The following is a 21,511-nucleotide window of genomic DNA, read 5'->3' on the forward strand; positions in this document are numbered from 1 at the left end:
CTGCAGCTAAGGTTAAAGAAGTTGACTGGTTACAAAACATGTAACAATTACAATCTGCCTCTGTAAAAGCTATTAATATCAAGCTACAGCCTAACTTTTCTTCACTTGTTTTAAATGAATTTTTAAATGAATTCAAGAAGGGAAACCACTAACTCACCCAATTGGCCTAGAAACTACAAGTTCCACTTGAGGCTCTGGTTTGGATTCTAGAATGATGTTGTACACTTCTTCAAAGGTGGCTCCTTGCAAAAGTCTCCCATTCCATTCTAGCACTTCATCACCTGCAGTGTTAACCACAGTAGTCTGTTTAGGAAGGAAAACTACTCCTGCAAAATGTATTTTTGTGGATACTTTAGATTTTTTTCTAAATTGCACAACTAATACAACATTTAGCTTTTTTAAATCTAGAAACATATATGTTTGACCAGATATAAACCAACAATACAGAAATACAGTGCTACCACAATAAGATCATTTCTGCCAACAGAATAATTAAATTTACAGAAAAGACATGATGAAACATAACAGCTACTACATTAGTTCCCCCTGCATCATTTATCTTCCTTTGTATTATATAAATACCTTAACTGAATTCAACAGCAACTATACATTTTTGAAAATAAATAAATTCAGTTGGTAGGAAACTGTTAACACTAATATTCATATTAGGCAGTAATTTCAAAATAGACATCAATAGGAGAAAGAACTATTGTGACTGGACCATCAAATTGTTTTACCTTCCCCTCATCCCTCCCAGCCTCCACTGCTGGCTCATCTTCTCCAATGGGTGGCTAGCAGTCCAGTGATGCATATGGGAAGGCTCCAGCCTTCCTGCCAGCACTACAACAGGGCACTGCTGGAGCACACTTTATGACTGTTTTTAGGCAGCCAGTGGTGGTGGAGCATGCATTCTGCCAGCAGGTAGGCCAAAAGGATTGAGTTGCCTGTCACTGAAAGTTGTGGAACAGAATTGATAAAAGATCCACCATTCCAGGCCTGCCATATGGAATCATGGCAAAAAAGAAAAGGAAAAAAAAATAGCAGCTAGGGCTCACTCTCTGTGAACAGTGCAGGAGAAGCCTCACCCACCTTTTAACTGCCATTTGCCTCCCATAGGCAATTTCAGCCACCAGCAGTGACAGGAAGAACACAGGGCAGCCCATTCCTGAGCTGCCCGAGGCACCCAGGCTCGGCGGCACTGAGAACGGCTACCACCAGATCCTGCACGCCCCGGACTACCGCGGGAGGCACCTCGGGAGAAGGGGAAGAAAGTCCCCTTCTCCCAGGTAAGGTAAGCAGCCCCGCAATGGGGCTACAGCCAACCAAAAGGTCGGTGATAAGGTAAAGGCGCTTGTGTAGGGCGCAGAGCCCTCCCCAAGCGCCTTGGATCCTGCTGAGCAGAGCTCCATGGACCCGCCTCCCTCCCTTCCCCAGGCACACCTCCAGCCTGCCCCCCTCTGTGCCCCCCATCATGCCTCTGTGCCACGCCTCCCCCCATCCTCACTATGCCCCCCACTGGCCTCCCCCCTCCCCAGAACGCCTCTTCCCCGCTCCTGGGCAACCACCAAGCCACAGAGGCTGAGCGACCACCCCACACTAGCCCAGCATCAGCCGGCGCTGTGCTAGCACGAGTGGGAGCCATGCCGCCAAGCACAGGATTGGGCGCTGAGTTGAGATAAGGGCTACTGCCATCTCATCCCCCCCAAGTGTTTCTGTCACTTGGATCCACAGACAGAATCCGAAGGTCATCCTTGCATCTGTAGTCCAATGTGGTAGAAGCCTCATCCCCCCCAGCTATTATCTGCTGCCAACCAGTCACTTAAAAGGGTTATTTATTGGGCCTGCTGCAACTTTAAGAATTATCAACAGCAGAAACAAAAACTCCTAAGAACTGTTCCTTTCTATTTACAAAATTCAACTTAGTGGTGTCTCATACCAGGCCTAAGATGTCCTACTGTATCAGCTAAACTTCCTTTTTTTACTTTGGTAATAAATGCACAGAGCCGGCCCGATTCAGTCATTTTTCCTCCTACAACCTGTTTGAAAAAAGAAAAAAAAGCAATCTTGTTATTTTAAAGAGCAGCAATCATCAATTATATCTTAAATTAGTGATAATTGGCTGCCCAAACGCACAACAGCACAACATTTTAAGAACGGTGGTACTCAAAACAGGTCAGTCACTTACACTGGTATTTTTCTCATTGGTATCATCAAAGTAAATATTTTTGCTATTATAACCCAAGTAAATATCCATTTATGAATTACTAAAAAGTAGAAACGCTATCAAGATTATAAGTTCTTTACAATTTTGAATACAGTAGAACCTTCAAAACTGCAGATCCCATATCCACAGTTTTAACCATATGCAGATACAGAGGGTCCATAAGGGTGCCTCTGGAGCTCCCCAAAATTACTTACCAGGAGCCTTCAGAGGCCCCTCCTGGGTTTCACCAGGCTCGCGACACTACTCTGTCAGACTGCACAGGCCTCAGAATGGCCTATAGCAGAGGTTCTCAAACTTTGAGGGAGCTTTACTCCCTCAGTAAGTTCTTGAGGGGGAGGGGCAAGAGCAGCGACGCAATTCCCAGGATCGCGTCACGAAGGGAGCAAGAGGGGGTGCTTTGCACTCACGTTATGTAGGCAGAGCTGCAGCAGGCTGCAGGAGGCAAGGAGAGCACTGCACAGCCCTACACAGCACTCCCCAAGGCTTGGGACGTTAGCTAAAAGTGGGCGCAAAGCATCCCCTGCAAAACAGAAGTGCTTTGTGCCTGCCTCCCTCCCCTTTCCCTGCCCTTTAAAGGGACGGGGAAAGCGTTACACAGACTGGTGGGTTGCGGCCCACCAGTTTGAGAACCACTGGCCTACAGAATTCTGCAAAAGCTACTTCCAATCAAATCAGAAGTTGATTCTGAAAACTGCAGTAACTTCCAGAGGTTACTTTGAGCCATTCTGAGGACCACGGAGGCCAACAGAGTGGGTTGCTGGCCCAATGCAACCCAGCAGAGGCCTCTGGAGGCTCTAGGTCAGTAATTGTGCAAGCTTTGGGAATGGACCCCAGTATCCGTGAAATTCCTTATCCACGGGGGGGGGGGGTGGTCCTGGAACAAGGAGGGCGCACTATAATAGCAATTTTACTGATATTTTGTGTGTTTTCTTCTGTTAAGTCCTGAACTGAGCCTTTTAACTACTATGATATAAAATTCAGTTACTAACCTTCAGTCCAAGCATTGCTCCTGAATCTCTAGGCACACTTCCATCTTTTAGTCGTTTGTTTAATAAAATTCGACCAATTAAACGGTCTCCATCCTTGGATGGCTGCCAGGTCACAGGATGCTTTAGTATTATTATTAATGAAAAAAAATCATTAAAAATTCAGTCTCTGAACTGCTTATAGGCATTTCTAGTTTTCAACACTGTGAAATCGCTATGATTACACCACTACTGACTTCACAGAAATTAGTGTTGCTGTTAACCAATAAGTCATCCACGATCTCCTCATATTTTCTTAAATAATTTAATTCCAATTTTATCTACATCACAGCTGTACACCAAAAACCAATTTATCAATTCAGTTGTATAATTATGGATTAGTACAGACTTGTGAGTATTTGTATACTGTGAACATCATACTTGAAAAAAGAAAAAAAGGAAGGTCAAACACAATAATAACAATGCTAAAAAAAGCAGCAGTTGAATTAATGCTTCACATAACTGAGACATGATCTTGGGTATTCAAAAAATGTAAAAATAGCTTTCTTCATTAACTACCTGAATCTAGATCTAGTGACACGAAAATTAATTCCACCAATTTTTATAGAACTTGGTTCCAGTTATAGGTACCTAGTTCACAGTCTAAGGGTAATTTAGGTTTAAATGATGCACAATAATTGCATATGTTCACAGAGTGACATTTGACTAAATACTTACCACATTCATGGATGCATCCTAACTTGTTGTTCCACAAATGAGCAAGAAGGGGGGGGTAATTTTCATAGATTCTCCTTCCCTCTGCAGTCCCCTGCACCAGAAAAAATCTGCTTGTGAGGGTTGGAGGACCCTTTAAAACAGGAAGGAATATGGCATGGAGGCTGCAGCAGGAAAGGGGATTGGAGGAAACCACCCCAAATTGCATTAATGGAAATGCCTTCTATTCATAGAGCAACATCTTAGGATACAACCCTATTAACCAATAGAATTATCCATTTCAGATGTACTTTACAGCCAATGTGTCATAACTGAAGATCTATTTACATTTTATTTTGTGTAATCATAGCACTTTTTCACAACTGTACACCAGTTTCATGCCCTCACACATGCAAAACGCAGCATGCAAAATTATTCTCTCATTATGCCTAACAACATTAAAAAGATTTATCACAAGCCTTAAACAGAAAGCAAACACAATAACAACAACAAAGCATATGACAAAATACTACTCCCATAATGCACAAAAATGACATGGCTACAAAAGAAATGAACAAACATGGCAATGAAAGGGAAAAAAGAAAAACAACTTTTCTGTGCAAAAAGATGCAATTGTCTTCCCACTTTTTGTCAAGCTGATAATTAAACTATTGTTTTAATTTCAACTCCATAAGTATTATACCAGTAATCAAACACGCCAATTCAAAACTGAACTCATTATTTAATCACTTTATGGTTTAAGGTGATATCACCACATATTGTGTGGCCATAACAGTGATACTTTTTAATACCTGAATAAAGTTTACTCCTTACACTTACAATGTAAAAAGAGCAGACCAATCCAAAAGTTGTGGTTTTGTTTTTCTTTTCTGCACCTTAAGAATGTTTCATTACACCTGACTTTTAAAAAAATTATTGATCTGTTTTAATGAGTGACAGAGAGCAAACAAAGACCAAATGAGCAGATTAAAATGCAGGCACCACAAAATCAGTACCTTTTCACTATGGCTATGCTCCTCATTTAGAGTTGTGCTACTACACGTGTCTACCCCAGAGTCTTTAATCTGAGGCTCAGACCATTCCAAGTCCTCTTCCAAAGAGTGGCCACCAAAGTAAACCATTTTCTTTTGTCTTTCAGATAAGATGTTAGAGTCCGACAAAACTGCCTGCTCACTAGTTTTTCTTTTTCCCCTTTGACTGTCCCCTACAAGTGTGGGATAAAAAGGATACAAAAAAAAGAAAACATGCAAAGATGTAAATAAAACAAAGAAAAAATGAAATGAAAAAGGAAACTGAATGGTAAGGCTCCACATGTCTCACCAAAGACATTGGGGATGCCTCACTGCTATGCCAAGACGTATGGTCCCAGTTGTAATCCATGTCTCCTGTGAGAATCAGACAGACAAGATAGTGCAGTAAAGGAAAGGTGAAAGAAAGGACAGACAAAGATATAATAGACTTTTGCATCTTTTCATCATCCTGCCTTTATCAGTTCTAGATTGATTCACTACCATGTTTTCTAGAAAAAAATGAAAATTCTGAAAGGATGAAGCACATGAGACGTGGAACACAGTGAACTAATGTGACTGTGTGTACTTTATAAGATATGGTTGACTTGGTTTTATTAACATCACATCCTGAACTTCACAAAAAACACATGAGAATGTTACTCTGTTAACATTAAAAACATCATAAACAAGGTTAAAACAACAACCTAAGTTCCTAAATCTAATTTACTCAAAAGTGTTCAATTTATTGTTATCCATGTCTCTTGGAATCAGACAGGACCAGGTTGCCTTCTCAACAATTTGTAAGATTCGCTTGGGAGAAAGGGTGACAGGGCCTTTTCCTTGCCACATCCCGGTTTTGGAATGCCATGCACTGGGAGATACAGTTATTACTGACACTCCTGCTCAGGCTGAAGAGCTTTTTATTTCAACAGCCAACTGCCTGAAGTTGTGTTTTGGCAGCTTTGAATTTTTCATCTGGCACTGCAAGGTGTTCTCCCCCCCCCTTTTATTTTCTCTTACAACACAATCCCACGTCCTGTGGCACAAGACACATTTGCACCAATTTTGGAGTTGGCTGGGCTGGCATGGAGGCCTATGTTGGCTCACTAGGGTCAAATCTAGCCCCTGTACCAGACAGAGAAGGTACGTTTGCACCGGGCAGCACAGGGGGAGTGGGAGAGGGTGGTGGAAAGGTATTCCACAGATGAGGAGGGGTGTTTTGGGGTGGAACAGGGGAGAACCAGGCCCAGGAGGGGGGTGGGATCAACCATATTCTAGTGTTGAGACAACTGTATTTATTGAACCACCTTGTGGGCACCATAATAGGATACAAAGGCAGGATAACATCCTTTTTAACTAATGTATTAATTTTAAAAATAATAAATAATAAAATAAATTTCAACCAGGCTTATTTGTAAGTGAATATGCTAATGATCAGGATGTATGGCCGTTTTCTTAGATGTACAACTGAAAATAAACCCACTTAAATTGCTGTGATGTAGGAATGGAACAAAAGTTCCTACGAAGACCTGCCTCCTGTGTATGTTAATGTCACAATCAGGGAGCACAGCAATACTTTTTTTTTTTACATCAACTAAAGAGAACTCTTCTAGAATATATATTTTCTGTAAGCTTGTCCTTGTTAAAGGAAATTTTTAACCCAAGTTCAAACAAAATAATTATTTTTTTCTAGCAGCTATAATAATAATGCATATAAAGCAACTATAATCAGGGGTTAAGCAACTATAATCAGGGGTATAGAAATCTGCATCATTGTGATTGTGCCATGTAGAATATGGCTTCTAGCATCTGATCATTTCAAGAAAACCTTATTAGCAATGGCACACTGAAGAAAAAGATTAGGTTTCCAGTTCTGATAGCTACCCAAACAAAACTGAAAATAGTCTATTCTAAATTATTTATTTATTTAAATAGCAACAACAGTGGTGCCATGGAGGGAAAAATTTCAGGGCTCACAAATAAGACTCTTTTTACTCTGTAATGTAACCCAGATTTTCTTCTGTAGATCACAACCTGGAAATGTCCCAAATTCTGATATGAAAAATTATTCAAGGCTTTGCAACTAAAATTAAGTACATATAAATTGCCTGAGGGCGCAATCCTAACCAACTTTCCAGCACTGGCATAGCTGTGCCAGTGGGGCATGTGCTTCATCTTGCAGTTGGAGGGGCAGTCAAAGAGGCCTACTCTTTGTAAGGCAATGTTTGTTCCCTTACATTGGAGTTGCATTGCCTTTACCTTGGTGCTAGTAAATTGGTTAGGATTGCGCCCTAAGTTACACTGATCTCTCCAAAATCTGTTAGCCTTCCGACAGTGGAATTTTTAATTTTTAGTGCAGACATCTAGACCCCATAGCTATAAGTGATACATCTAAACAATGTAATGCTATATTCCACTATATTGCTATTTTTTTTCAAAAACATGGACATACCTGCCAAAAAATGATAGACTGCTAAGAAAAGTACAAAATAGCCCTAGAATTAAACTTTGTAAAATCCAATATTAATTTTACTAGTTGAATTAAAATAATTACAAAGCTGATTTAAATCCAAATCACTGTTTTCAAAACTATGTACATAATATAAAATTGTAATAATTTTATTAAGAAAATTCAGAAATACAACATACTGAAGAAAATTATTTAACATTCCCCTCCTCTCTCATAACCCTTCACTTTTTGCACACCTCTAAGAAGCTCTCAGCAAGTGGAGTGACATAACACATAAGTGGGGAAAGGAGGAGAAAAAAGTAGGCAGATGGAATATATTTAGGAGATGTAGCAGTTCAATTTTTTAAAGAGCACCAAACGTTCTTGTATGTCTCCATTCATTTCCCTTTCTCAAAGTATCATACATTTTCTTCAATCCAGTTGTCTCAAGGGGGGGAGGGGAATGTAGTCTTCCAACAGCTTCACTATATTTTCCCTGAAGGTATTGCTAACTATCAAGCACATGTGGCTTCAGGCAGGTAACTCCTTCAGCAGATGATCTATAGATTGCTGTTCACTGGATATAATCAAAAGCCACAACTTCCTCCCCAATTTTCCACAGTCTTTCAAGGAAATAGGAGGATGGTTGCAACAATCTTATAACACATGAGTTCTTCTACCGAAAGCCCAATTCTAACCTGCGCTAGAAAAGGCAGGCTGGCTATCCTGCGCTGTAGCTAGTGCAGGGTTGTAGGTGGCTGCCATGCAATGTGGAGCAAGGGGATATTTATGTAATATCCCACCCACCTCAATGGGGCTACTCAGAACTGTGCCAGCTAAATCACTGGTGCAGATCCAAGCAGCTCAGTGTAATGTCCGGCTGCTTGGGAGGGAGGTTAGGATCCTGACTAAGTGCCTGAGGTTGGTCCCACCCCCCTGTGACCACACCACCCATTGGCCCGCCCGCAACCTACTCTTCCCCACCCCAAAACACCCCAGTTCCAAATGTCCCCTTCCCCCAAGGAGGCCTCTGGCAGCCCTGGCAGGGCTGCAGGATACAGTAGTTGCCATTTTGGCATCGCTGCACCTGGTGATGCTGCTGCCATTAGGACCAGGTTGCCCATCATTTAAGTAAATAAATGAAAGGCAAATAGACTCATGGGGGGCATCTCTTGATTTCTGCAAACTGACCCATTCAGCTACGACTACATCCTAAATCATTCCCAGCCCTAAGGAATAGATGGGAATGTACAGGGTTTGCAAAATGGAGGAGGACACTGGAAAGCCCCATTACTTGAGCAGATGCCCCTGTAGCTCTTGCAATCCAATTCAGTGTATCTGATAAATATTTTGATTTCAGCAACTCTTATATTGGAGGGGGGAATAATTCACCATTTTCTTGTAGTGAATATGTAGCTATAGGCAGGGGTGCTCAATAGGTGGATCGCGATCTACCGGTAGATCACGAGGCAAAATGAGTAGATTGCGGAGCCCTGTCTCTCCAAACTGTTAATATGTCAGTTTCGTCTAGTGACTAGATGAAACTGACATATTTAGCTGACACTAAACTGAAACTGACACTTTAGCTGCTCTTCAGGCATGCAGCAACAAAACTGACGAAACTGACTAGACTCCAGCAGGGGCACCATACATTAAAGGGGGTGTCTGTCAGACGCTTCCTTCCCCCCTGGTAGATCTCCGGGCCTTGCTGGGTTTCAAAGTAGCTCTCGAGCCAAAAAAAGTGTGAGCACCCTTGCTATAGAGCCACTGACTTACATTGTTAGTAGGGAAAATGTTGTGTGTGTGTGTTATAAAGAATAGGGCCATTACACTATTTCCTAATTGCAATTCCGTATACATGCTTCTCTCCATTGATGTAACCAATTCCAGGTTCTTTGTGATATTTCAGGTACAAAGGGGCCCCAATATTCGCGGATCTGCAGATTCAGTTATCTGCGGATCAGGTCTGGGCCTCCCCAGTGCATATACCCCCATGCACACCCCCTCTGGAGGCGAAAGGAACTTCACTCCCCTTGCCTCAGGAGGGGAGTCTGAGCTCAGCAGAGGCTGAACGTCTGCCCCTGGACTCTGCTGCACTCAGACTGAGCTGTATAGCATCAATCCGGTTTCACGGAGAAAACAGAAATGACATTTTTAATGCCTTATAAGGCATTGGGAGACCTGGGGAAGCCCTCTAGGGTGACCCCTGGCCCACTGGGAGCACATTTCAGGTATCTGCAGGGGGTTCCAGAATGGAACCGCCCTGGACGAGGGGGCTCACCTGTATTATAAAAGTATACGTAGAACCCTGGTTTAGTTACTAAACCATACTTCTTCCTACACAATTCACTTCCATTCACGTTAATAGATATATTGTAGGGACGCAGTAGCTAGGATATGCCAGTAGTTACACAAGAGTTGACTGCAATTATGATAAATAAAAAGGAGTTTTTGCTCCTTCTCTTTTCCTTATACAAGGGAATAGAGGGATAGAATAAAACCTGAATGAAGATTCCCCACTCTAGTTCACTCAAATGTAGCACAGCCAAACATACTGTGGGTCAGGTCTCTTTGGAGCAGTCATGAGGCACCTACAGGCAGTACATGAGTGACAGCAGGATAACTTGCATGGAAACTCAACAAAGAAAGTCTGGAGGAAGGAACCACTTAGTTACCATGTGGAACACTTGGGCAGGTCGCGGTAATTTTCTACATTCAAGGAAGCAGACAGAGTAATGTTGAAGAAGGGACCTGGTATAGAAGCTCTGAGAAACACACTGAACTATTATGGATTTTTATACACTACATAGGTATAAAAAAACCTCGCACCCCAAGTCCCTTTATCTTGTCAAAGAATTACTGCCTACATCTAATTACATCTGTAAATTTATATCTGATGTTGAAACAGCAGTTCAAATATGATATTTTAAAAATATTGTTATAGAAGAATCATGAGCAAATGTTACATGTGAAGATGAGGTCAAAGAGAAAATTACTTTTAATAACTAAGCATGCATTCCTATCCTGCACTGGAACAGGCAAGCCAAGAGGAGACAAGTTCAAGGAGAGCAGAGCGGCTTGAAGCTGCTCCAAACTCCTGGGGAACAGGGGTTGGGATCCAGCATAACTGCTGGATCCCAGCACCGCCTTCTGCTCCCTACCTGCTCACCCCCAGGGCTGCCCACCCTGGAACACCTCCCTCCTGCCTCCTCCTCACCCACTCCCAAGCTTGGCCAACGCAAGACTCAGAGCCTCCGTCAGCACAGAGGCTTATTCCAGCCTCAGCAGTCCAGCACACCTCTGCACGCCAGCCTTGCTGACTCACGAGGAAGTGCAAACGTGCCTTACGGGACTCACGCCAGCCCAAGTGCAGCTCAGGATTGCGCTGTAAGAACATAAAAGTATTCATACTTAAAGATACCCAATGTAAGCAATAAAGAAGTTATAAAGAAATATATTTCTTATAAAGAGAAGCGCTAGTTACCTGGTTGTGTTTGAAAGTACAGGAGCATCTTTATCTAAAATCAATTCCTATCTGCAACGCAATAGACTGTCAATTTATTGTGATTAAGGATCGGCTAGATGTTTATTGATTAAATCATGTTACCCACTCTTTCCCCTTTCTCCGTCATGTTTAGTGATTTTTGCAACCAAAACCAGAAAATTGATGTTAGAACTTGGCTCCTAGAACAAGGTAACCAACCAACAAGTCAAACTCCCTGTATGTAGATGAACAAAATAAACAATGAGATTCTTTTAAAAACGTCAATGGAAACTTTAAATGTATTTTCTAAGGTATATCTAGCTTTAAACAAAATCTTAAGCATGAAATATTTTAACTAGCCTGTGTTCTCAAGCTTATTATTAGAGTCATTTGCTATCTAGCCTTGAGTTGTTTGTTTGCAACCAATAAATGAACTGGACAGAAAATACTGTTTAGCAAAGATTTTTATTTAGAGCTACTTTTCAAATGATATTAAAGCCATTTGGACAAGATGAACTGCATCCTAGAGTGCTAAAAGAACTTGCAGATGTATTCATGGAGGCTCTGTCAATTATTTTTGAGTAATCCTGGAGGAAGGGGGGGTACCGCTAGCCTGGAAGTGGGGTAATGTGTTCCCAAACTTTAAAAAGAGGGGAAAGAAAGTCCCCGGAAATAACAGGCCCATCTGTTTGACTTCAATATAGTGGCGTACAAATGGGGGGTGGGGGCCATGGGTCCCAGATGCCAAGCTGCAAGGGGATAACAGAGGCCAATTCCCAATTTTTAAAATCTTGGTATTTTTAAAGGCATACTAACCTAATTTGACTGTGGATTTGATTGACTTTATTTGGATATAAAAATTTGGAAAGTAGCCCTGGATATAAAATTAGAAAGCAGCCCTGCAGGAAGTGGCTCGAGTTGGTGTTGATAAAAATGGCTTTTGAAAATCTAAAAGATGATCATGAAAGCCAGGCCTTGTTGGTGGACTTTCTGATGGATTTTAGAAGAGAAATGGAGCAACAAGCCAGAGAACTCTCTGAACAAATTGGGCAAATAAGCTCCTCCCTTGTAAACTCGCGGAAACAGATTATAAACAATAGAGAAGAAAAAAGAATGGATCAGATGTCAGGTGAAGTTAAAGAAATGGGACACGAGATGGAAGAAGCAATTGTTATAATAACTGGGAATCTTAAGGAAGAAAAAAGACGAAATGTTCAGAGAGCAAGCTGTCTCAAGAAGAGGAAGAATTTATGGATTGAATTCAAGAATAACAGAATGAAAAAGAAGAAAGAAAAACAGAGGGGGGGACTTAAAAAGAAAAAGAAGAAAAAGAAGAAGTGGAAGAACCAGTAGGAGGACTAAGAGGGAACACCAATAAGATAGAGTACAAAGTAAACAATAAGAAGGGCGAAATGGTTGAATAATAAATAGAATTTTTTTAAAAAATATATTAAATTAAAATAGATGTAAATGAAAATTTGAAATATAAATATTGTGGAAATTAAGTGGTATTAAGATAAATATTTTATTAATTAGATTAAACTAAAGTGGATGAAAAGGGAATTTGGAATATAAGTATTGTGAAAATTAAAGTGGTAAATATATGAAATAAATTAGATGGAACTGCAATTTTGGAATATAAGTATTGTGTAAAATATAGTGGTATTAAGACAAATAAAAGGGTTATTTTATAAAAAAAGAAGGTAAATAAAATAAATTATAGATGTCAATTTATTTTGGAGAAAATATTAAACCTGTATTTTGGGTTAATAAATATGTGGTGGATAAGCGAAGAATAATATTATTGTAATTGGAGATATTTGTTTTTAGATGTGATATTAGAAATTAAGAATCAGATAAGAGATTGTATTTTAGAGGTTAGTTTAGTGGTAAGAAGAGTCTATAAGTAAAAATTTGAAGCCTTTTTTGATTGGATAGTTATGGAAAATGATGTATAACATGTTATAAGAGATATTGAAGGAGGTAATACCATGGTAATCGGAGACTTCTTTTTTAGATGTCATATTAGAAATTAAGAATCAGATAAGAAAGATTTTATTTTAGAGACTAGTTTAGTGGTAAGAAGAGTGTATAAGTAAAAGTTTGAAGTGTGTTTTTTTTTATGATGGGATAGATAAGGTTAGAGAAAAATATGGAATGTTAAAGTATTAACCAATTGGGTTAAAGAATATGATAATTTTTGTATTGATTATCAATTTCGTTTGGACTAATGTTTGTTGTAATCGATGGCCACCACCCTCGTGTGTAGCCTATGTAGTCCTAGCCCTAAGTCTATCCAATTTTCCTTACCTGTATCTGTAATAAATAAATAAAGCATTATATAAGGAGATGCGCCAACACACAGAGGCTGAATTCAGCCTCCGTGGCAGCTTCGCCACCGAGTCTTGCGTTGGCCTGGCTGGGCCGACACAAGGAAGAAAGGTAGGCGGGGAGGAGGTGTTCCTGGGTAGGGGGAGGACGGATGGGGGGCAGGCGGGCGGGGAGCAGGAGGTGGGAATGGGATCTGACAGTTATGCCAGATCCCAACCCTGATCCCTGAGCAGAGTGGAGCGGCTTCAAGCTCCACTCTGACTTGTGCCACCTCCAGAGTTGGCGCTAGTCCATGGAGACATAGGCGCAAGCAGCCCTTACCCAGACGTAAGGGAAAATGTTGCCCCTTGCCTCTGGCTGAGCCGTATGTGGTCACAATTCTGCACTGGATACAGCGCAAGCCTCTTGGCTTGCCTGTTCCAGCGCAGGATAGGATTGCGCCCTATTATGCATGTGCTTTTAACAATGATAGTAAATGGTACTTACTCCTGGGTAAGTGTGGGTAGGATTGCTAAAAAGTTTTCCTGCTTGATGATATCACTTCCGGTGGGTCCTGACAGATTCTCATTCTAAAAAGTGGGTCCTGGTGCTTAATGTGTGAGAACCACTGTTCTAGAGTTCTTTGAGAGTGCCAACAGCTGCATGGATAAAGGCAATACACCTAACACTGTATACTTGAACTTTCAAAAAACTTTTGACAAACTGCCTCACAAAAGTCTCTTAAGTAAGTTTAGTAGTAGTCATTAGGAAGGAAGACATTGTTTTACAGTAGTGGTTGCCAAACCAGGGGTTGTGACCCAAACAAGGGACATGCATGTGGATGTTCATGAGGGCCAAGAGAAGTATCGTTTCCTATAAGGTAAGTAACTGCACAGCTGAAATTGAAGCCCCGTGCGACTTCCCTCTCAGTGCTCCAGTTCAACAATAATAATGTTATAACCAAGCATTCCAGAGCACCGTTATGATCACTACAAAAGAACAGCAACGTCTACCAATTCCATGGTTTGCCAGACAGAGAGAGAAAAACTGTATTTAGGGTCACAGTCAAGTTTGGGAAATACTGTTTTATAGACTGGCATGTGGTTAAAAAACAGGAAGCAGAGAGTAGGAATAAATGGGCAATTTCCATAGTGAAGGGAAGTAAAAAGTAGAGACCTTCAAGGAACTGTCTTAGGACTTGTGTTTTTGAACTTATTCATAAGGTTCTGCTGGCACTAGGCACATTTAGGATTGGGCTAAAAAGCAGACAAGCAACTCTAAATCATGACTTGCCTATTTTGTGTCTGGAAGCTCAAACTGATGCAGATTCTTGACTGTTGTAGGTGGAAACTGTGGTTTCATGTTACATCTGAACGTAGTCAATATGAATAGTTTTTATTCCATCTGTCTTGGTTACATTCTTGAGTACAAGACATTTTACTTCTCTTTGCCTTAAGTCCCATCAAAATGAGCCTTAAGTGGTGTAAAAACATCTGATTTCCTAAAGAATATTCTAGAGGTGATAGCAATTACATTCATACATTCCAGGCTGAGAGTCAGCAGGAACCATGAGCCAGTTTATGACTAACAGCAAGTAGTTAAACAAAATGCCCATTATCCATCAATTCAATTTCATTTAAGTGGCAACTCTTATGCTGCATTTTCCTCTCCTGTGGCTTCAAAATTAGTGGCATTAAATATTGACAAGAATTTATATAAACTTAAAGCCCATCAATTGCAACAATAATATTAAGCATTCAGCTAGGTACTTCTTACTTGATTACAATATTTATAACTTACAATATTTATAACTATTGATCTTGTAATTAATCGTTTGAATTGAACTTTTGTATTAGTAAGCCTACATTAAGCAAGAGGGAGAAAAAACCCAAGGTTAATAGAAAGAAGTGCCTCAAGCTTGAGGATACACATACTCTCTTTGTTGAATCAAGTTGTTTTAACTGCTATGCATATTGTTTTTAATACAATGTTTTCATGATATATTGTAAGCTCCCTTGGTAATTCTTTAAATTAAAACAGTGCTTCCCAAACTGTGGGTTGCCCTATGGAAAGTGAAACTGAGTCACACACGCACGTTTACTTGCGAGTAGGCAAACGTGTCTGGGCTCCAATCAAAGGGCAGGAGAAGAGGAACACAAGGCCACCAGAATTGTCCCAATCTGATAAACATGGAGCTCAACAAACACTCCAGAAAGCAGCCCCCATAGTAAAAAGGATAAAAACAGAGGCTTGAGGAACCAGTAAGGCGCAAGCGTTTTTAAAAGTCTCTTAACACTAGGTGGGTCCCGATAGAGTGACATTCTAAAAAGTGGGTCCCAGCGCTAAAAAGCTTGGGAACAATTGCTTTAATAACATATAAGTATTTTAAAATTTAAAAAAGATACATGTTTTTAAGTAAAGCTCAAAAGTGGAAACATCATATAACAGTCTAATAATTTTCCTCTTAAATTTTTGTTTAAATTCTTCATGCACAGCTGAATTCAGCTCTAAAACTGCATTTCAAATTGCAGCAGAATAAGAAAGCACCCTTTCCTCCTGTTTTCTCTGCATTTATACTTCTATGGAATATACTGTAGTTGGTATTGTCAGTTGATACCAGATTTTTTCTACAAGGGGGAAAAAAAGCATTTAGATTATTGTAAAATTCTCTATGTAGGGCTGTCCTTAAAAACAGGAAATTTCAGGTAGTGCAAAATATCCTGTGCAGTTCTTAACTTCCTGGGTAACTTCCCAAACTGCTCACTTTGCATTAACAGCGAGCTTCTAGGTTGATGCCTCCACAGCGTATTCACAGGTACAGTGCATAGTGCGCCAGCACTAGCTTTTGCAAAAGTGCCGTAAAGCACTTTGCGATGGCATAGCAGTTGCCAGTGATGGTGTGAAGGCCCACACCAGCCCACAAGTGCTGGAGCACCAGGCACCTGAGAATGTAAGAGCTAGGCTGAGCAGCATGGAGGAGGAACAAGGTGGGGGAGGGCAGGGAAGGGTGGAACAGAGTGGGGGGAGGGCAGCAACAGGAGCAGGACGGATCAGGCCCTGGAGGGAGCAGGATTGGTGTCATGCAGACTATATCCTATCACCCTCAGTTAATATCCTGGGACTGAGGATGTTAAATGCTTTTCACAGGACTAGTGACAGTACTATCAATTTGCATGTGAAAGCCCTTGGGGGAAAATAGAGAAAGTGGAGATAGCCTAAAACAGTGTTCTTCAAACTGTGAGTCAGGACTCACTAGGTGGGTCATGAGCCAATTTCAGGTGGGACCCCATTCATTTCAACATTTTATTTTTAATATATTAGACAATGCTCCGTGGTATGTGACTGCATTTGGGGAAATGTTACAGACCTGTACTTTTAACAAGCTACTATGAATATTCTTTGAACAATGATAGTAAATGTGACTTACTCCTGGGTAAGTGTGAGTAGGACTGCAGCTTAGGATTGTTAAAAATTGTCCTGATTGTTGATGTCACTTCGGGTGGGTCCTGACAAATTCTCATTTAAAAAGTGGGTCCTAGTGCTAAGTGTGTGAGAACCACTGGCCTAAAGGGAGTGAAGATGAATAAGTTAATGGAGGGATGTTGGAACTTTAAGGAGGTTGGATCTTTATGGGAAGTTTTGCCCATGGCCTTTCCCATGCCAAAGCAAATGCCCAAGGTAACTTACAAGTATTACACTAAAATGTACAATATGTAAAGTAAGTCATAGTAAGTACAATAAGTCATAGTAAGTACAATAAAACCATGGGGACAACTATTTAGACCGGAGCATTATTACAGAGACACAGACATCAGAAGTCAGACAACAAAGCAACACTCAAATGCCAGATGAAACAGGAAAGTTTTGAGACCTCACCAAAAAGCCATGAGGGATAGTTCTTAATTCCCGCAGAAGGGGATTCTATAACTGTAGTGCCACAATATAGAAGGCTCATTCTTATGCTACCATCCTATGCTACCATCTTATGCTTACCATCAATTAAGTCACCGGGCCCTGATGGCATCCACCCAAGAGTTAGTAAGGAATTGAAGAATGAAGTTGCTGATCTCTTGACTAAAATATGCAACTTGTCCCTCAAAACGGCCACAGTGCCAGAGGATTAGAGGATAGCAAATGTCACGCCTATTTTTAAAAAGGGAAAGAGGGGGGACCCGGGAAACTAAAGGCCGGTCAGCCTAACATCCATACCGGGTAAGATGGTGGAATGCCTCATCAAAGATAGGATCTCAAAACACATAGACGAACAGGCCTTGCTGAGGGAGAGTCAGCATGGCTTCTGTAAGGGTAAGTCTTGCCTCACAAACCTTATAGAATTTTTTGAAAAGGTCAACAGGCATGTGGATGCGGGAGAACCCGTGGACATTATATATCTGGACTTTCAGAAGGCGTTCGACACGGTCCCTCACCAAAGGCTACTGAAAAAACTCCACAGTCGGAATTAGAGGACAGGTCCTCTCATGGATTGAGAACTGGTTGGAGGCCAGGAAGCAGAGAGTGGGTGTCAATGGGCAATTTTCACAGTGGAGAGAGGTGAAAAGCGGTGTGCCCCAAGGATCTGTCCTGGGACCAGTGCTTCTCAACCTCTTCATAAATGACCTGGAGACAGGGTTGAGCAGTGAGGTGGCTAAGTTTGCAGACGACACCAAACTTTTCCGAGTGGTGAAGACCAGAAGTGATTGTGAGGAGCTCCAGAAGGATCTCTCCTGACTGGCAGAATGGGCAGCAAAATGGCAGATGCGCTTCAATGTCAGTAAGTGTAAAGTCATGCACATTGGGGCAAAAATTCAAAACTTTAGATATAGGCTGATGGGTTCTGAGCTGTCTGTGACAGATCAGGAGAGAGATCTTGGGGTGGTGGTGGACAGCTCAATGAAAGTGTCGACCCAATGTATGGCAGCAGTGAAGAAGGCCAATTCTATGCTTGGGATCACTAGGAAGGGTATTGAGAACAAAATGGCTAGTATTATAATGCCGTTGTACAAATCTATGGTAAGGTCACACCTGGAGTATTGTGTCCAGTTCTGGTCGCCGCATCTCAAAAACGACATAGTGGAAATGGAAAAGGTGCAAAAGAGAGCCACTAAGATGATTTCGGGGCTGGGGCACCTTCCTTATGAGGAAAGGCTACGGCGTTTGGGCCTCTTCAGCCTAGAAAAGAGACACCTGAGGGGGGACATGATTGAGACATACAAAATTATGCAGGGGATGGACAGAGTGGATAGGAAGATGCTCTTTACACTCTCACATAATACCAGAACCAGGGGACATCCACTAAAATTGAGTGTTGGGCGGGTTAGGACAGACAAAAGAAAATATTTCTTTACTCAGCGTGTGGTTGGTCTGTGGAACTCCTTGCCACAGGATGTGGTGCTGGCATCTAGCCTAGACGCCTTTAAAAGGGGATTGGACAAGTTTCTGGAGGAAAAATCCATTATGGGGTACAAGCCATGACGTGTATGCGCAACCTCCTGATTTTAGAAATGGGTTATGTCAGAATGCCAGATGCAAGGGAGGGCACCAGGATGAGGTCTCTTGTTATCTGGTGTGCTCCCTGGGGCATTTGGTGGGCCGCTGTGAGATACAGGAAGCTGAACTAGATGGGCCTATGGCCTGATCCAGTGGGGCTGTTCTTATGTTCTTATCCCTCTAATTTGAGGTAACGGTGGCACCTGTAGGACAGATCTAAGAGGGCAGGCTGGAATATATGGGATAAGGTAGCCCATTTTCCATTACCTGGACCTAAATTATGCAGGGCTTTAAAGGTTAAAACCAGCACCTTGATTTGAGTTCAGAAAGGAATGGGCAGCCAGTGCAGTCTGCTGAGACCCCCAACCTAAGGACTGGCTGGCTGAGAAGGGTTCTTGAAAGTCCCTTTTCCTTACCAGTTTGCCTACAATTCCCCAAAGCGACCCTCCCTGCAATTTGGGGTTTTTAGAGGAAGGGCGCTGGGACACAACCCTATCCACACTTACCTGTGAGTAAGCTCCATTGGCTATAATGGGGCTTTCTTCTGAGCAGGCATGCATAGGATTGGGCTCTGGGGGTGCTATCCCATCCACACTTCCCTGGGAATAAGCCCCATTGACTATAATGGGCTTACTTCTGAGCAGGCATGCATAGGATTGGGCTTTAGGTTGCATTCTTTTTTCTCAAATACACAAGCAGACAATCTGCATTTCTCTCCTCTTCTCCCCCACCCCACCTCTTCTCCCCCACCCCACCCCCTTCCCCAGGCATATTCCCCACCCAAATCTCACAATCAGTTAGCAACTCTCTTACTGTCCCTCCCCTCACTTGTCCACACCTTCCAAAGATACAGAATCACTGCCTCACATTCTCTCTCTCCCCAACCCCCAGTTTAATCCTTGACAACCCCCTAAGCCAGAGGTTCTCAAACTGGGCCTTGTGACACATTTCTGGAGGCATCACAAGACCCCACATTGGCTGAGTTGCTCAGTAGTACAAGTCCAACACAATGTGCTAGAGCAGTGGTTCTCACACATTTAGCATCGGGACCCACATTTTAGAATGAGAATCTGTTAGGACCCACCGGAAGTGATGTCATGACCAGGAGTTACATCATCAAGCAGGAAAAATTTTAACAAACCTAGGCTGCAATCCTACCCACACTTACCCAGGAGTAAGTCCCATTGACTATTATTGTTAAAAGAATATATATAGTAGTTCATTAAAAGTACAGGTCTGTCACATTTCCTCAAATGCAGTCACATACCATGGTAGCATCAAGTCTAATATATTAAAAATAAAATATTGAAACGAATGGAGACCCACCTGAAATTGGCTCACGACCTACCTAGTGGGTCCCGGCCCACAGTTTGAGAAACACTGTGCTAGAGTGTTGCGCAGAAGTGTGGAGTGGCAGGTTGGGCAGCTTGTGGAGTTGTGGAAGGTCCACCCCGTCATCCCTGGTCTGCTTAGCATGATTTTGGCATGAACCCAGAAGTACGTGCAAATGACTTCTTCAGCACACTGTGCATCAATGCACTTACTTGCAGGTCTGGAGCTTGATGGAGGTGTTGCTAGCTAGGTAATTTTGGGAAGTACTGTCCTAATCGAAAATAGGTACTCACCAATAATAGGTCACCAAACAAAACAATCCTAGGCACTAGCAACAGAAACATAATTGTGTTTCTATATCCACTCAGGCAACACTATTACAGAACCGAATCCTCATTCCCCAACGTGTTACATGCCATTACCTGCCAGCAACACTCTCCTAGTGGTCTACATAGAGCAAACTCTTTATTACACAAAGGAATAAAAAGGCACAAATCTGTCATACAAAATGACATTCCGAAATCAACAAGGAGTACTGAAGAACCTTAAAGACTAATCAATTTAGTTTTCCATAAATCTTTGTGCACTACATACAGTTAAGTTTGGAGATGAATAAAGTTAAATCCTCACTGCACCAAGTACATATGCACACATGAGAACAGAGAAACAGGGAAAAAGTTTCAAAAAGTAGAATCAAGGGACTATGGAACAGAAAAGTTCAAGACAGTGACTATTATTACGTTAACTACAATGATGATTCTGAACAACAGTAACAGTTAAGGCAATCACCCTTGCTATGCTGAGTTGACTAGCACCTTCAGGAGAAATAATAGTTTCAGAGCCTAACTTGTGAATGAAGTTGGAATCTGAAAAATGCAGAAGATAAATGTTCTTATATGGCGCCAAATACATGAGATATGACTGAACTAACTTCTTAAAAAAAAAATATTCAGAACCCAGTTGGGGGACATTTCAATCTCCAAGGACATTTATTTATTTGATTAGTTGGTTGGTTTTTATCCCATCTCATTCCTGCAGAATTTAGGTGGATTACAACCTAAGATTTAACATAGGGTAAAACAGACCATAAAACAAAATTTAAAAAAAACTCTACAGCAGTGGTTCTCACACGTTTAGCACTGGGACCCACTTTTTAGAATGAGAATCTGTCAGAACCCACTGGAAGTGATGTCATGACCAGAAGTTACATCATCAAGCAGGAAAATTTTTAACAATCCTAGGCTGCAATTCTACCCACGCTTACCAAGAAGTAAGTCCTATTTACTATCATTGTTCAAAGAATATACATAGTAGTTTGTTAAAAGTAAAGGTTTGTAATATATCCCCAAATGCAGTCACATATCATGGTAGCATCAAGTCTAATATATTAAAAATAAAATATTGAAATGAATGGGGACCCACCTGAAATATACTCACGGCACACCTAGTGAGTCTCGACCCACAGTTTGAGAAACACTGCCCTACAGTTTTAAACCAATACAAGGAGCACAAAGG

At 41.5% G+C, this 21,511-nt stretch overlaps 1 protein-coding gene across 28 annotated transcripts in view; it reads right to left on the reverse strand.

The window, feature by feature from the left end:
* Nucleotides 1-21,511, reverse strand: part of RIMS2 (regulating synaptic membrane exocytosis 2) — a 513,992-nt gene that overhangs the window by 275,947 nt on the left and 216,534 nt on the right. For 17 of the 28 annotated variants that reach the window (XM_066624834.1, XM_066624831.1, XM_066624819.1 and 14 more), the window contains 4 exons: nucleotides 5,245-5,309; nucleotides 3,214-3,333; nucleotides 1,937-2,036; nucleotides 158-281 (listed from right to left, as the gene is read on the reverse strand). In XM_066624834.1, the coding sequence (XP_066480931.1) occupies nucleotides 158-281; nucleotides 1,937-2,036; nucleotides 3,214-3,333; nucleotides 5,245-5,309 (409 nt within the window). Of the gene's footprint in view, nucleotides 1-157; nucleotides 282-1,936; nucleotides 2,037-3,213; nucleotides 3,334-4,919; nucleotides 5,129-5,244; nucleotides 5,310-21,511 lie in introns of all 28 variants that reach the window. The other 11 variants (XM_066624817.1, XM_066624816.1, XM_066624825.1 and 8 more) reach the window with 1 other exon arrangement.

This window comes from Tiliqua scincoides, chromosome 4 (genome assembly GCF_035046505.1).
Source record: "Tiliqua scincoides isolate rTilSci1 chromosome 4, rTilSci1.hap2, whole genome shotgun sequence".
NCBI classification, from domain to species: domain Eukaryota; kingdom Metazoa; phylum Chordata; class Lepidosauria; order Squamata; family Scincidae; genus Tiliqua; species Tiliqua scincoides.